Source organism: Antennarius striatus, chromosome 9, assembly GCF_040054535.1.
Source record: "Antennarius striatus isolate MH-2024 chromosome 9, ASM4005453v1, whole genome shotgun sequence".
NCBI classification, from domain to species: domain Eukaryota; kingdom Metazoa; phylum Chordata; class Actinopteri; order Lophiiformes; family Antennariidae; genus Antennarius; species Antennarius striatus.
Window position 1 is genome coordinate 22,692,737 of NC_090784.1, and position 14,721 is coordinate 22,707,457.

General features: G+C 40.0%; 1 protein-coding gene and 2 pseudogenes across 1 annotated transcript; all 3 read left to right on the top strand.

Annotated features, from left to right (window-relative positions):
* The first annotated feature begins 2,963 nt into the window (after positions 1–2,963).
* Positions 2,964–4,249, top strand: LOC137601073 (zinc finger protein 678-like). Its single transcript, XM_068323077.1, has one exon. It carries the CDS (start codon positions 3,086–3,088, stop codon positions 3,710–3,712), a length of 627 nt encoding a protein of 208 aa, XP_068179178.1. The 5' UTR covers positions 2,964–3,085; the 3' UTR covers positions 3,713–4,249.
* A 1,508-nt stretch (positions 4,250–5,757) lies between these two features.
* Positions 5,758–7,036, top strand: LOC137601043 (zinc finger protein 479-like; annotated as a pseudogene).
* A 4,521-nt stretch (positions 7,037–11,557) lies between these two features.
* LOC137601033 (zinc finger protein 626-like) lies at positions 11,558–13,496 on the top strand (annotated as a pseudogene).
* Positions 13,497–14,721: the final 1,225 nt, after the last annotated feature.

Below are 14,721 nucleotides of genomic sequence, written 5' to 3' on the forward strand. Positions count from 1 at the left end.
TAGTTATAGTTTAGTATATAAGTCCTGTTAGTGCTGCATGTGCCTGTCTGTTAGTGTAATGTATGTCTTGTGGTATGTCCTGTGATGTCAGTGTTTCCTTTTCTCCTGGTGTTTATCCAGTATTATTTGTTATGTAATGCCTGAGCAGTGGATATATGCAATTTCCTCCGGGATTAATAAAGTATGTATCTATCTATCTATCTATCTATCTATCTATCTATCTATCTATCTATCTATCTATCTATCTATCTATCTATCTATCTATCTATCTATCTATCTATCTATCTATCTATCTATCTATCTATCTATCTATCTATCTATCTATCTATCTATCTATCTATCTATCTATCTATCTGTCTATCTATCTATCTATCTATCTAACAGGACATATGTTGCAGGTACCAGGATGTGGCACCCAACAACAGATATGGGATACCTGGCAAACAGGTTAAAATGCTATAAATAAAGGAGACAGTGGAGTAGTGTAGCGTTTTCACTGAAGCTCCTTCTCAGTTATCTTTTATTCACAATTATTCACATTTCACAATAAATTCCCTCTCTAACTAATACTGTCTGCATTTGTCCTTCAATTTGAATTATTTTACCCAGCATCCATAACACTCTATCTTTCACTGTCTATCTAGACATTCACATTTGCATGTCCATAGAACATTCATTATCAGTCCAAAATACATCCAATATGAAGCAGAATACAATAAACATATTCTCATCGTACTGGTTCACAATACATTTCAACAATAAACACATTCTGTAACTCTTTGGCATTCCTCTTTAACATTACTTATTTTCCAAAATCCGTTTCTTTTGTCATTAATTTACTTTGCATTTTAAAGTGCACTTTTAATTCAAATCGTAAGTCTAACGTTAATAATGGAGGAGTGATGCCTCAAAAACATGACGAAACCAAACATGTGGGGAGACGCCATCTTAACGAACCCCAGTACAAACAGTGACAGAAGTTCTTGAATCTCTGCAAACTTATTTCACACATAAATTCGACCCAAATCAAAGCACAAACATTACCAAAAGCGACATAAACATCAGGTAATATCTTTGTGTGGTTGTGAAGGATTACCCACCTGGAAAACAGGTTATCATGCTGCCATGATCAGTGCCTCTGTGCTGTCTGTCAGTCCAGCTTTATTCAGCCATTGGTAGGTCTTCTTGATATCAGCCACTTCCTCTGTCTGACGGTGGTACATACATATATATATATATATATATATATATATATATATATATATATATATATATATATATATATATATATATATATATATATATATATATATATATATATATATATATATATATATATATATATATATATATATATATATAAGATGGAATACAAGAATGAATAGAATGTTGAATGTTATGAATATTTGAAAAGATGAAAAGATCAAGAGCACCTCGGCAGTGTTCAGGAGTCTTCAAGGAACTTTCTACAAGTCGACTTGATTGATTTAAACTACTTTGTTTAATGTGGATCGATCTACTGACATCCCAATTGACCTGGAATTAGAGTCAATGATTTTTTTCAGTCCTGAGTGAAACAGTGGAATTCTGAATCCATACCTTCAGCTACAGCGGAATAAAAAACCTGGACGACTTCCTAGTCGGACGTTTTTCTCGGGGACAACAAGCGGAAGTCAACAAATACGTTCAGTAGCGTTAGCTTCTACGTTCCTGAAGTCAGTGAAAGACGATTTTATCTTCGTTTTTGCGATAATAAGTTCAGTTAACAAAATGTCTTCGTTTGACTCTTTGGGAAATGTAGTTATAAATGGACTAACAGCTGCTGGAGAGGAAGTTTTTGGAGCTTTAAAAAAAACTACCGTCAAGAACGAAGAAGAGAGAAATCATCAACGCCGACTGCTGGATCTCTGCCTCAGAGCCGAACTGAAGTTACACAGGATAGGTAAACAACACGTCATTTAGTGAACGGAACTGGAGATCTGACGTCAATTAATCCACATTTTAACAAACGTAACTGATCTCCTGGCATGTCTGCGTTTGTGTCATAGTATTAGTTAGTAGTCATAGTAACGTGATGCTCCTGTTGTTGTTCCTCCAGATGGTCCACAGCATCATGTCTGTAAGGAGGAGGAGGTGGAGGTTCCTGCTGACCAGCAGCTCTGGAACCAGGAGGTGAAGTCCAGTGTGGACCAAGAGGAACCAGAGGTTCTCCACCTGAAAGAGGAACCAGAGGTTCTACACCTGAAAGAGGAACCAGAGGTTCTACACCTGAAAGAGGAACCAGAGGTTCTACACCTGAAAGAGGAACCAGAGGTTCTACACCTGAAAGAGGAACCAGAGGTTCTACACCTGAAAGAGGAACCAGAGGAACTCCACAGCAGTCAGGAGGGAGAGCAGCTTGTACTGAAGCAGGAGACTGATGCCGTTATGTCGACTCCTACGTCTGAGGAAATTGACCAGAGTGAAGATCAGACTCTGTACATGAAAGCTGAAGATGGTGCAGAACAGACAGAGTCTGTTGACAACCTGCCGATCATAAGTTCTGTGGTGGGAGCAGCAAACATTGACCTGCTGATCTCTAACAGCTCTCATGTATCCGTCAGCCATGATGAGAGAGGAGAAACAAGCAGACAAGATGTTGAGATTGAGTCTCATCTTCAGTCAAAGAGAACAGGAAACACCAGTAAGAAGCTATATGTTTGTGAAATATGTAAGAGGGGTTACAGAGAACGCTACCGTTTGAAATTCCACATGAAAATCCACACTGGAGAGAGGCCTTACAAGTGTGAAACATGTGGGAAAGGTTTTACGTACAGTAGTAACTTTATGAGACATAAGAGGGTCCACACGGGAGAGAGGCCTTACAGGTGTGAAACATGTGGGAAAAATTTTATGCATAATATTTTGTTGATAAATCATAAGAGAATCCACACAGGTGAGAGAGCATACAGGTGTGAAACATGTGGGAAAGATTTTAAGTGCAGTACTGGGTTGACGATACACAAGAGAATCCATACTGGTGAGAAGCCTTACAGGTGTGAAACATGTGGGAAAGATTTTAAGTGCAGTAGTAATTTGATGAGACATGAGAGTCCACACTGGAGAGAGACCTTACAGGTGTGAAACATGTGGGAAATGTTATATTGAGAAAAATGGGTTGATAAAACATAAGAGAATCCACACTGGAGAGAGGCCTTACATGTGTGAAACATGTGGGAAAGATTTTATCGACATTAGCAGGTTGAGAAATCATGAGAGAATCCACACTGGAGTGAAGCCTTACAGGTGTGAAACATGTGGGAAAGATTTTAGGTTCAGTTGTAAGTTTAGAATACACATGAGAATCCATACAGGTGAGAAGCCTTACAAGTGTGAAACATGTGGGAAAGATTTTATTGACATCGGTACGTTGAGAAAACATGAGAGAATCCACACTGGGGAGAGGCCTTACAGGTGTGAAACATGTGGGAAAGATTTTCGGTCTAGTAGTAATTTGAGGAGACATGAGAGAGTCCACACTGGAGAGACGCCTTACAAGTGTGAAACATGTGGGAAATGTTATATTGAGAATTGTGCGTTGATAAAACATAAGAGAATCCACACTGGAGAGAGGTCGTATAGCTGTAAAATATGTGGGGAAAATTTCAGACGTTCTCGTAGATTGAAAGAGCACATGAGAAGCCACATTGAGTTAGAAGACATACAGTCTTAAATATGTGGAGAACTTTTTTGATATAGTACGTTTTTGACACATACTATACTGTATGTGTCCACCCAGTTGTGGTAAAGTATTATTTTTGGAATGCACAGGTAGTCCTCAACATAGCAACATTAGTGATGGCTTGAAGAAGCTTCATGAGGCTTTTAACCATTTCAGGCAGCTGGTTCAAGTAACGGTTCATTTCTTGACGCTTCATGGGCACACAGTACCAGCTGCTGGCCTTGGATACCATTACAGACACTTCTGAGTTTTCATGTGATCTATTCTGACATCAGTTTTGGCTATTTGAAAAATAATTAATTGACAAAGTGTATGATGACGTATATGTATGTATTCATATTTGTGTAATTGGGAATGTTTTTTGTCCATAAATGCTTCCAGTATCGTGTGATATGGAAAGTTTCACCATGTTTTATGTCACCTGCCATGAGCTCATGCAGGCAGAGGACAGTGAAAGTGCTTGTGTAACTAGGAAGATGGCACTTCAGATGCATGCTTGTGTAGCTTGAACAATGATGTACAGAACAGGGGAGATTTTGTTGAGTTTTTTTCAAAAATAAAAGTTTCTCTACCAGTTTTGTTTTGAGACGATTCCTCCTCTGACACAATTTCTCCGGACTTCGAAAATATTCTTTCAAATGTCACGGAGGATGCAGACATGCACAAAAAAGCTAAATCCAGACTATAAGTTGGGGTACAATAATATTGCCTCTCCCAGTACTCTTAAGGATTTTCTAGCCGGTTGGTATTGGGCTCTGAAATGTAGCGCTGAACCTCCACTGTGGCATCTGCTGTTACATTTTGGGTCTTCTATGTCTCCTTGACACTAGTACCACAGATCATGTTAGTAAGTGTTCTGACGGGAATGATAAATTTCAACATTCAAACAAGAACCAATGCAGTCAGAGACTGCAATATCCAGCGACACCCCTGAATTAAAATTTTTACCCTGATCTACTTGCTTAGGTCAAAGATGAAAGCTACTGCTCTAACCTACTTTCATAGATCAAAGCAGTAACTTTGATCTACGGTCTTACACTGGCCTTCTCCCTCATCTTCCTATCTTATCCAGTTCCTGAGTATACAAGTTAAAATTTGACCTTAACCTAGTTTTCTCAAGGTCAAGGTCATCATCTCATTTTCATCCCCTTTGCCGCCTGAGTAATGTGCTTTTTGTTTCATCTTTCAACTTTCTACAAGTCCAGTTGTTTGATTAAAACAATTTTTTTTAACGTGGATCAATCTACTGACACCCCAATTGACCTGGAATTATTGTCAATAATTTTTTTCATTCCTGAGTGAAATAAAAAAAAAATCTGATAGATATTCTCCCTTTCTATCGATCTGAAACAGTGGAATTCTGAATCCACACCTTCAGCTACAGCGGAAACAGAAAATCCTGGACGACTTTCTAGTCGGACGTTTTTCTGGGGGACAACAAGCGGAAGTCAACAAATACGTGTAGTAGCGTTAGCTTCTACGTTCCTGAAGGCCGTGAAAATCCATTTTATCTTAGTTTTTGTGATATTCAGTTCAGTGAATAAAATGTCTTCGTTTGACTCTTTGGGAAATGTAGTTATAAATGGACTAACAGCTGCTGGAGAGGAAGTTTTTGGAGCTTTAAAAAAAACTACCGTCAAGAACGAAGAAGAGAGAAATCATCAACGCCGACTGCTGGATCTCTGCCTCAGAGCCGAACTGAAGTTACACAGGATAGGTAAACAACACGTCATTTAGTGAACGGAACTGGAGATCTGACGTCAATTAATTCACATTTTAACAAACGTAACTGATCTCCTGGCATGTCTGCGTTTGTGTCATAGTATTAGTTAGTAGTCATAGTAACGTGATGCTCCTTTTGTTGTTGCTCCAGATGGTCCACAGCATCATGTCTGTAAGGAGGAGGAGGTGGAGGTTCCTGCTGACCAGCAGCTCTGGAACCAGGAGGTGAAGTCCAGTGTGGACCAAGAGGAACCAGAGGTTCTACACCTGAAAGAGGAACCAGAGGAACTCCACAGCAGTCAGGAGGGAGAGCAGCTTGTCCTGAAGCAGGAGACTGATGCTGTTACATTGACTCCTACTCATGAGGAAAATGACCACAGTGAAGATCAGACTCTGTACATGAAAGCTGAAGATGGTGCAGCACAGACAGAGTCTGTTGTCAGCCTGCCGATCATAAGTTCTGTGGTGGGAGCAGCAAATATTTATCTGCTGATCTTTAACAGCTCTCATGTATCCGTCAGCCATGAGGAGAGAGGAGAAACAAGCAGAAAAGATGCTGAGGTGGAGTCTCAGTTTAAATCCCAGGGAACAGGAAACACCAGTAAGAAGCCATATGTTTGTAAAATATGTAAGAGGGGTTACATAAGATGCCACAGTTTTAGAGAACACATGAAAATCCATAATGGAGAGAGGTCTTACAAGTGTGAAACATGTGGGAAAGGTTTCAGGCACAGTAATTCGTTGATGAGACATGTGAGAGTCCACACTGGAGAGAGGCCTTTCAGGTGTGAAACATGTGGGAAAGATTTTACACAGAGTATTTCGTTGATAAATCATGTGAGAATCCACACAGGTGAGAGGCCTTACAGGTGTGAAACATGTGGGAAAGGTTTTAGGTGCAGTAGTCATTTGAAAAGACATGAGAGAGTCCACACTGGAGAGAGGCCTTACAGGTGTGAAACATGTGGGAAAGATTTTATGTTCAGTAGTGAGTTGACAATACATGTGAGAATCCATACAGGTGAGAAGCCTTACAAGTGCGAAACATGTGGGGAAGATTTTCGTCGCAGTAGTAATTTGATAGTACACAAGAGAGTCCACACTGGAGAGAGGCCTTACAGGTGTGAAACATGTGGGAAAGATTTTATGCAGAATATTTCGTTGATAAATCATGAGAGAAACCACACAGGTGAGAGGCCATACAGGTGTGAAACATGTGGGAAAGATTTTAAGTGCAGTAATGGGTTGACAAAACACATGAGAATCCATACGGGGGAGAAGCCTTACAGGTGTGAAACATGTGGGAAAGATTTTATTGACAATAGTATGTTGAGAAAACATGAGAGAATCCACACTGGAGAAAAGCCTTACAGGTGTGAAACATGTGGGAAAGATTTTAGGTGCAGTAGTAATTTGATGAGACATGAGAGAATCCACACTGGAGAGAGACCTTACAGGTGTGAAACATGTGGGAAATGTTATATTGAGAAAAATGGGTTGGTAAAACATGAGAGAGTCCACACTGGAGAGAGGTCTTACAGGTGTGAAACATGCGGGAAAGATTTTATGTTCAGTACTGGGTTGACAATACACATGAGAATCCATACAGGTGAGAAGCCTTACAAGTGTGAAATATGTGGGAAAGATTTTCGTCGCAGTAGTAATTTGATTGTACACAAGAGAGTGCACACTGGAGAGACGCCGTATAGCTGTAAAATATGTGGGGAAAGTTTCAGATGTTATCGTAGATTGAAAGAGCACATGAGAAGCCACATTGAGTTAGAAGACTTACAGTCTTAAATGTGTGGAGAACTTTTTGATATAGTACGTTTTTGACACATACTATACTCTATGTGTCCACCCAGTTGTGGTAAATTACTATTTTTCGAATGTACAGGTAGTCCTCAACATAGCAACATTAGTGATGGCTTGAAGAAGCTTCATGAGACTTTGAACCATTTCAGGCAGCTGGTTCAAGTAATGGTTCAAAATTTTACCCTGACCTACTTGCTTAGGTCAAAGATGAAAGCTAGTGCTCTAACCTACTTTCATTAATTAAAGCAGTAACTTTGATCTACGGTCTTACTCAAACTGGCCTTCTCCCTCATCTTCCTAGCTTATCCAGTTCCTGAGTATACAAGTTAAAATTTGACCTTAACCAGATTTTCTCAAGGTCAAGGTCATCATCTCATTTTCATCTCCTTTGCCGCCTGAGTAATGTGCTTTTTGTTTCATCTTTCTATCTGCAACGGTTACAAAGATATTTGGTAGTCTAACGGACGGACACTCAAACGCTGACAATTACAATATATCACCGCTTTGAAGCGGGATGTCATTAATAGATTACCTCCAGTGTCATGAGAAGTGGAAGCTTGGGGAATTTCTTTCCGTCTTTTCTGGACCTTATTAAAGTGGCACACTCTGAGGTCATTCGCTGTATAGTTTTGGGAACTTCCATTTAACCATGGAAATGACCACAAAACGCATCTGCTTACACAAACATAGATAGCACAACAATTACATCCTGTCAGTTACATAATTTTCTGAGAACAAAAGTACAGAACAAGCGCAACCCATAGGTAACTATTACTGATACATGTAAGGCTGAGTCAGGCTGCTGGTGAGCTCATTCTTCAAGGCCAGTCTAACCCAAACACTATAAAGATAACGGTAAATGAACATTAGGGGCTCTTTTCCAGAGGTTTATTGCTGTGTCATTTGGAGAGCCCAGCGCTGTATCCTCACCAACTTGTAAACTGTTGAATTTCTCCATTAAACCTTGTCTGAAATACAATTTGTCTCATCATTGAAGATACACCTCCAACCAAGCTAAAGAACCGAAGAGGGTTTTGTTCAGAGCAAAACCCTAACAAACTGGTGAGAGAGAGAGAGAGAGAGAGAGAGAGAGAGAGGAGCATGAGATGTTGAAAACAAGGAAGCAAAGCGGAAGTTATCAGTAATGCAAGTGAGGGGGAAAGGATATCAGCGATTCCTGTTGGTAGGTCACGAAAGCAAAAGAAATTTAATACGGAAGACAGTGAAGAGGATGTTGAAGAAAGAGCAAAGTCAAGTAGGGAAAGAATTAGTGCAAGACCAAAAGCAAAAACCAATGATAATTGACAAAAATATAAAACCATATGCAACCACCGACCAAACCTGAAGAGAAATTCAAAATTTACCATGCCACCTCGCCCCACGAGAGACGGATGAGAACTAGTAGCTCACACACATGCACCATTCACTCTCTCTGATGCAGAACACGTTAGATCTAAATTGCCATCACTACTAGAAGAGGCAACAGCATGGATTGCCTCTTTCATTAATATCGCATCAGGACACATTTTAGGGCTGAAGGACTATCAAAATACAATTGATACGGGAGACACTGAAGAAGAGGCAGGAACTGACAAATTAGAAAGTGACACACCCCCTAGCTGAAGAAGCTGATGAATATTTATGGCCCACTCTGCGGCAGGCGTTCACAACTAACATAACGATAACTAACCTCATGTCATGCAAACTTAACTTGAGACAGGGGCAGATGATATCAGAAGGTGCAGGACACTCTGGGAAAGTCAAAAGGTGTCGTTTACTGATACAATGGAGACTCTCTTTAGACAGACAATAATTTAATGTCTAGAACCAGAAGTACAACAACAGCTGATTGATGTGATTGACCTCAGACAGAAACCAAATGATAGCTGGGAAAACACGTTTGCCACTTCTGTGACAAATCCTCTTTTCCTTTCGGCTTTTCCCTTCAGGGGTTGCTACAGCGAATCAATTGCCTCCATCTAACCAGCTCGTTTGTCCAGGATTCGTTTGTAGTCATCGATGCTCCTTTTGTTGTTGCTCTAGATGGCGCACAGCATCATGTCTGTAAGGAGGAGGAGGTGGAGGTTCCTTCTGACCAGCAGGAACCTCCACCTCCTCCACACAAGTCAAGACTTTAACTTTGTTCAAAATGGTTTTGTCAACGGTCTGATTACTGCATTGTGGGAAATGTAGTTTTGGTAAAAGCACACTTTTGACCTATTTATTTTTAGACACTCTGACCTTTTATGGTCATGTGGGCCACATAAAAGGTTGTGTGCCACATTTGGCCCCTGGGGCCTTGAGTTTGACACATGTGAGCTACAACATTGACATATCTTGCTGTTCCTTCGAAGACTGTCAATGTGACTGTGCTCGAGGTCACACTGGAGACATTGAAGAGGGAAATGAGGGACTAGTGACTGACTGAGAAATTCTATGAGGCTGAAGAGCTACACGAGACACTGTGTCACATCAGAGGTGTTTCATTCATTCTGGGGACGGGAACTACACAAACCAAATGGCTTCTACCTTTCAGCCCTTTTTTTCAGATGTTGATGTTGCAAATGAGATAAATGTGGTGAAGTCTATTGTAATGAGACATCCGGAAAGAAAAACTCAACTAAATAAATCAACAAATGTGACGACCTTGTTGTGTGAAAATATCAGTATTTTGGAATATATACCTGTACATGAAGATTTTGTTCTGTTTCTGTGTTTCTTTACCAAAATAAACTTCTCACAATCAATTGAATAATTTTAAATTCCAATCATGCAGGGTAGATACCTGATACGTAAATCAACTGATGAATAAAGAATCCCAGGGGATCTGTCAAAGGAGCTGAGATCTGTCTCTGCCCACATAATAATATAAAATCAAGGTATGATTTGAATGAGTCAACATAATAATCCTATATGGTCAAAAGCTTTATATACTCTCATGTACACATTATACAGTGAAATGGTTTTACTTTGCGGCTAAAATACCCCCCTGAAATGCATAATGCTGTTGAGCAAAGTCATTAACGGGATCGAATAAAATGTTTCATGTCTTCACAATGATGATGAATGATTTTGATCTGTAGTTGTAAGGAAATATACATCAGTCATTAAAAATTCAATCAAATAGGAATGAAGATACATGACTGTGAACAATCAAGAAGGAAGGATCAACAAGTGTCAGAAAGATGAGATCATGGAAGGAGAAATGAACCTCAGAAGGTAAACATATATGAGATGGAATTCAAAAATGAATAGTTGTTAGTTCCATTGAAAAACCTGGTGGAAGGAAATGTTGTAAACATTTGGAAAGATCAAAAGCATCTCGGCAGGGTCAGGTGTCTTCAAGGAACTTTCTACAAGTCCGGTTGTTTGATTTAAACAATTTTTTAAATGTGGATCGATCTACTGACACCCCAATAAATCTGGAATTAGTGTCAATAATTTTTTCAGTCCTGAGTGAAATAAAAAAAAAACCCTGATAGATATTCTCCCTTTCTATCGATCTGAAACAGTGGAATTCTGAATCCATACCTTCAGCTACAGCGGAATAAATAAACCTGGACGACTTCCTAGTCGGACGTTTTTCTGGGTGACAACAAGCGGAAGTAAACAAATAAGTGTAGTAGCGTTAGCTCCTGCGTTCCTGAAGGCCGTGAAAATCCATTTTATCTTAGTTTTTGTGGTATTTAGTTCAGCTAATAAAATGTCTTCGTTTGACTCTTTGGGAAATGTAGTTATAAATGGACTAACAGCTGCTGGAGAGGAAGTTTTTGGAGCTTTAAAAAAAACTACCGTCAAGAACGAAGAAGAGAGAAATCATCAACGCCGACTGCTGGATCTCTGCCTCAGAGCCGAACTGAAGTTACACAGGATAGGTAAACAACACGTCATTTAGTGAACGGAACTGGAGATCTGACGTCAATTAATTCACATTTTAACAAACGTAACTGATCTCCTGGCGTGTCTGCGTTTGTGTCATAGTATTAGTTTGTAGTCATAGTAACGTGATGCTCCTGTTGTTGTTCCTCCAGATGGTCCACAGCATCATGTCTGTAAGGAGGAGGAGGTGGAGGTTCCTGCTGACCAGCAGCTCTGGAACCAGGAGGTGAAGTCCAGTGTGGACCAAGAGGAACCAAAGGTTCTACACCTGAAAGAGGAACCAGAGGTTCTACACCTGAAAGAGGAACCAGAGGTTCTACACCTGAAAGAGGAACCAGAGGTTCTACACCTGAAAGAGGAACCAGAGGTTCTTCACCTGAAAGAGGAACCAGAGGAACTCCACAGCAGTCAGGAGGGAGAACAGCTTGTCCTGAAGCAGGAGACTGATGCTGTTACATTGACTCCTACTCATGAGGAAAATGACCACAGTGAAGATCAGACTCTGGACATGAAAGCTGAAGATGGTGCAGCACAGACAGAGTCTGTTGTCAACCTGCCGATCATAAGTTCTGTGGTGGGAGCAGCAAACATTTATCTGCTGATCTTTAACAGCTCTCATGTATCCATCAGCCATGAGGAGAGAGGAGAAACAAGCAGAAAAGATGCTGAGGTGGAGTCTCAGTTTAAATCCCAGAGAACAAATAACACCAGTAAAAAGCCATATGTTTGTAAAATATGTAAGAGGGTTTACATAAGACGTAACAGTTTTAAAGACCACATGAAAATCCACAATGTGGAGAGGTCTTACAAGTGTGAAACATGTGGGAAGGGTTTCAGGCACAGTAATTCATTGATGAGACATGAGAGAGTCCACACTGGAGAGAGGCCTTTCAGGTGTGAAACATGTGGGAAAGATTTTATGCAGAGTATTTCGTTGATAAATCATGAGAGAATCCACACAGGTGAGAGGCCTTACAGGTGTGAAACATGTGGGAAAGATTTTAGGTGCAGTAGTAATTTGAAAAGACATGAGAGAGTCCACACTGGAGAGAGGCCTTACAGGTGTGAAACATGTGGGAAAGATTTTATGTTCAGTAATGAGTTGGCAATACACGCGAGAATCCATACAGGTGAGAAGCCATACAAATGTGAAACATGTGGGGAAGATTTTCGTCGCAGTAGTAATTTGATAAGACACAAGAGAGTCCACACTGGAGAGAGGCCTTACAGGTGTGGAATATGTGGGAAAGATTTTATGCAGAATATTTCGTTGATAAATCATGAGAGAAACCACACAGGTGAGAGGCCATACAGGTGTGAAACATGTGGGAAAGATTTTAAGTGCAGTACTAATTTGAAAAGACATGAGAGAGTCCACACTGGAGAGAGGTCTTACAGGTGTGAAACATGTGGGAAAGATTTTATGTTCAGTACTGGGTTGACAATACACATGAGAATACATACAGGTGAGAAGCCTTACAGGTGTGAAACATGTGGGAAAGATTTTATTGACAATAGTAGGTTGAGAAAACATGAGAGAATCCACACTGGAGTGAAGCCTTACAGGTGTGAAACATGTGGGAAAGATTTTAGGTGCAGTAGTAATTTGATGAGACATGAGAGAGTCCACACTGGAGAGCGGCCTTACAAGTGTGAAACATGTGGGAAATGTTATATTGAGAATAGTGGGTTGATAAAACATAAGAGAATCCACACTGGAGAGAGGTCGTATAGCTGTAAAATATGTGGGGAAAGTTTCAGACGTTCTCGTAGATTGAAAGAGCACATGAGAAGCCACATTGAGTTAGAAGACATACAGTCTTAAATATGTGGAGAACGTTTTTGATATAGTACGTTTTTGACACATACTATACTGTATGTGTCCACCCAGTTGTGGTAAATTATTATTTTTGGAATGTACAGGTAGTCCTCAACATAGCAACATTAGTGATGGCTTGAAGAAGCTTCATGAGGCTTTTAACCATTTCAGGCAGCTGGTTCAAGTAACGGTTCATTTCTTGACGCTTCATGGGCACACAGTACCAGCTGCTGGCCTTGGATACCATTACAGACACTTCTGAGTTTTCATGTGATCTATTCTGACATCAGTTTTGGCTCTTGGAAAAATAATTAATTGACAAAGTGTATGATGACGTATATGTATGTATTCATATTTGTGTAATTGGGAATGTTTTTTGTCCATAAATGCTTCCAGTATCGTGTGATATGGAAAGTTTCACCATGTTTTATGTCACCTGCCATGAGCTCATGCAGGCAGAGGACAGTGAAAGTGCTTGTGTAACTAGGAAGATGGCACTTCAGATGCATGCTTGTGTAGCTTGAACAATGATGTACAGAACAGGGGAGATTTTGTGGAGTTTTTTTCAGAAATAAAAGTTTCTCTACCAGTTTTGTTTTGAGACGATTCCTCCTCTGACACAATTTCTCCGGACTTCGAAAATATTCTTTCAAATGTCACGGAGGATGCAGACATGCACAAAAAAGCTAAATCCAGACTATAAGTTGGGGTACAATAATATTGCCTCTCCCAGTACTCTTAAGGATTTTCTAGCCGGTTGGTATTGGGCTCTGAAATGTAGCGCTGAACCTCCACTGTGGCATCTGCTGTTACATTTTGGGTCTTCTATGTCTCCTTGACACTAGTACCACAGATCATGTTAGTAAGTGTTCTGACAGGAATGTTAAATTTCAACATTCAAACAAGAACCAATGAAGTCAGAGACTGCAACATCCAGCGACACCCCTGAATTAAAATTTTTACCCTGATCTACTTGCTTAGGTCAAAGATGAAAGCTACTGCTCTAACCTACTTTCATAGATCAAAGCAGTAACTTTGATCTACGGTCTTACACTGGCCTTCTCCCTCATCTTCCTATCTTATCCAGTTCCTGAGTATACAAGTTAAAATTTGACCTTAACCTAGTTTTCTCAAGGTCAAGGTCATCATCTCATTTTCATCATCTTTGCCGCCTGAGTAATGTGCTTTTTGTTTCAACTTTCTACAAGTCCAGTTGTTTGATTTAAACAATTTTTTTAAAAATGTGGATCGATCTACTGACACCCCAATTGACCTGGAATTATTGTCAATAATTTTTTCAGTCCTGAATGAAATTTAAAAAAAAAACCCTGATAGATATTCTCCCTTTCTATCGATCTGAAACGGTGGAATTCTGAATCCATACCTTCAGCTACAGCGGAATAAAAAAAAACCTGGACGACTTTCTAGTCGGACGTTTTTCTGGGGAACAACAAGCGGAAGTCAACAAATACGTTTACTAGCGTTAGCTCCTACGTTCCTGAAGGCCGTGAAAATCCATTTTATCTTAGTTTTTGTTGTATTTAGTTCAGTTAATAAAATGTCTTCGTTTGACTCTTTGGGAAATGTAGTTATAAATGGACTAACAGCTGCTGGAGAGGAAGTTTTTGGAGCTTTAAAAAAAACTACCGTCAAGAACGAAGAAGAGAGAAATCATCAACGCCGACTGCTGGATCTCTGCCTCAGAGCCGAACTGAAGTTACACAGGATAGGTAAACAACACGTCATTTAGTGAACGGAACTGGAG

Coding starts and splice junctions, on each gene's coding strand:
- LOC137601073 (XM_068323077.1), top strand. CDS start 3,086: ATGAGAGTCCACACTGGAGAGAGACCTTACAGGTGTGAAACATGTGGG.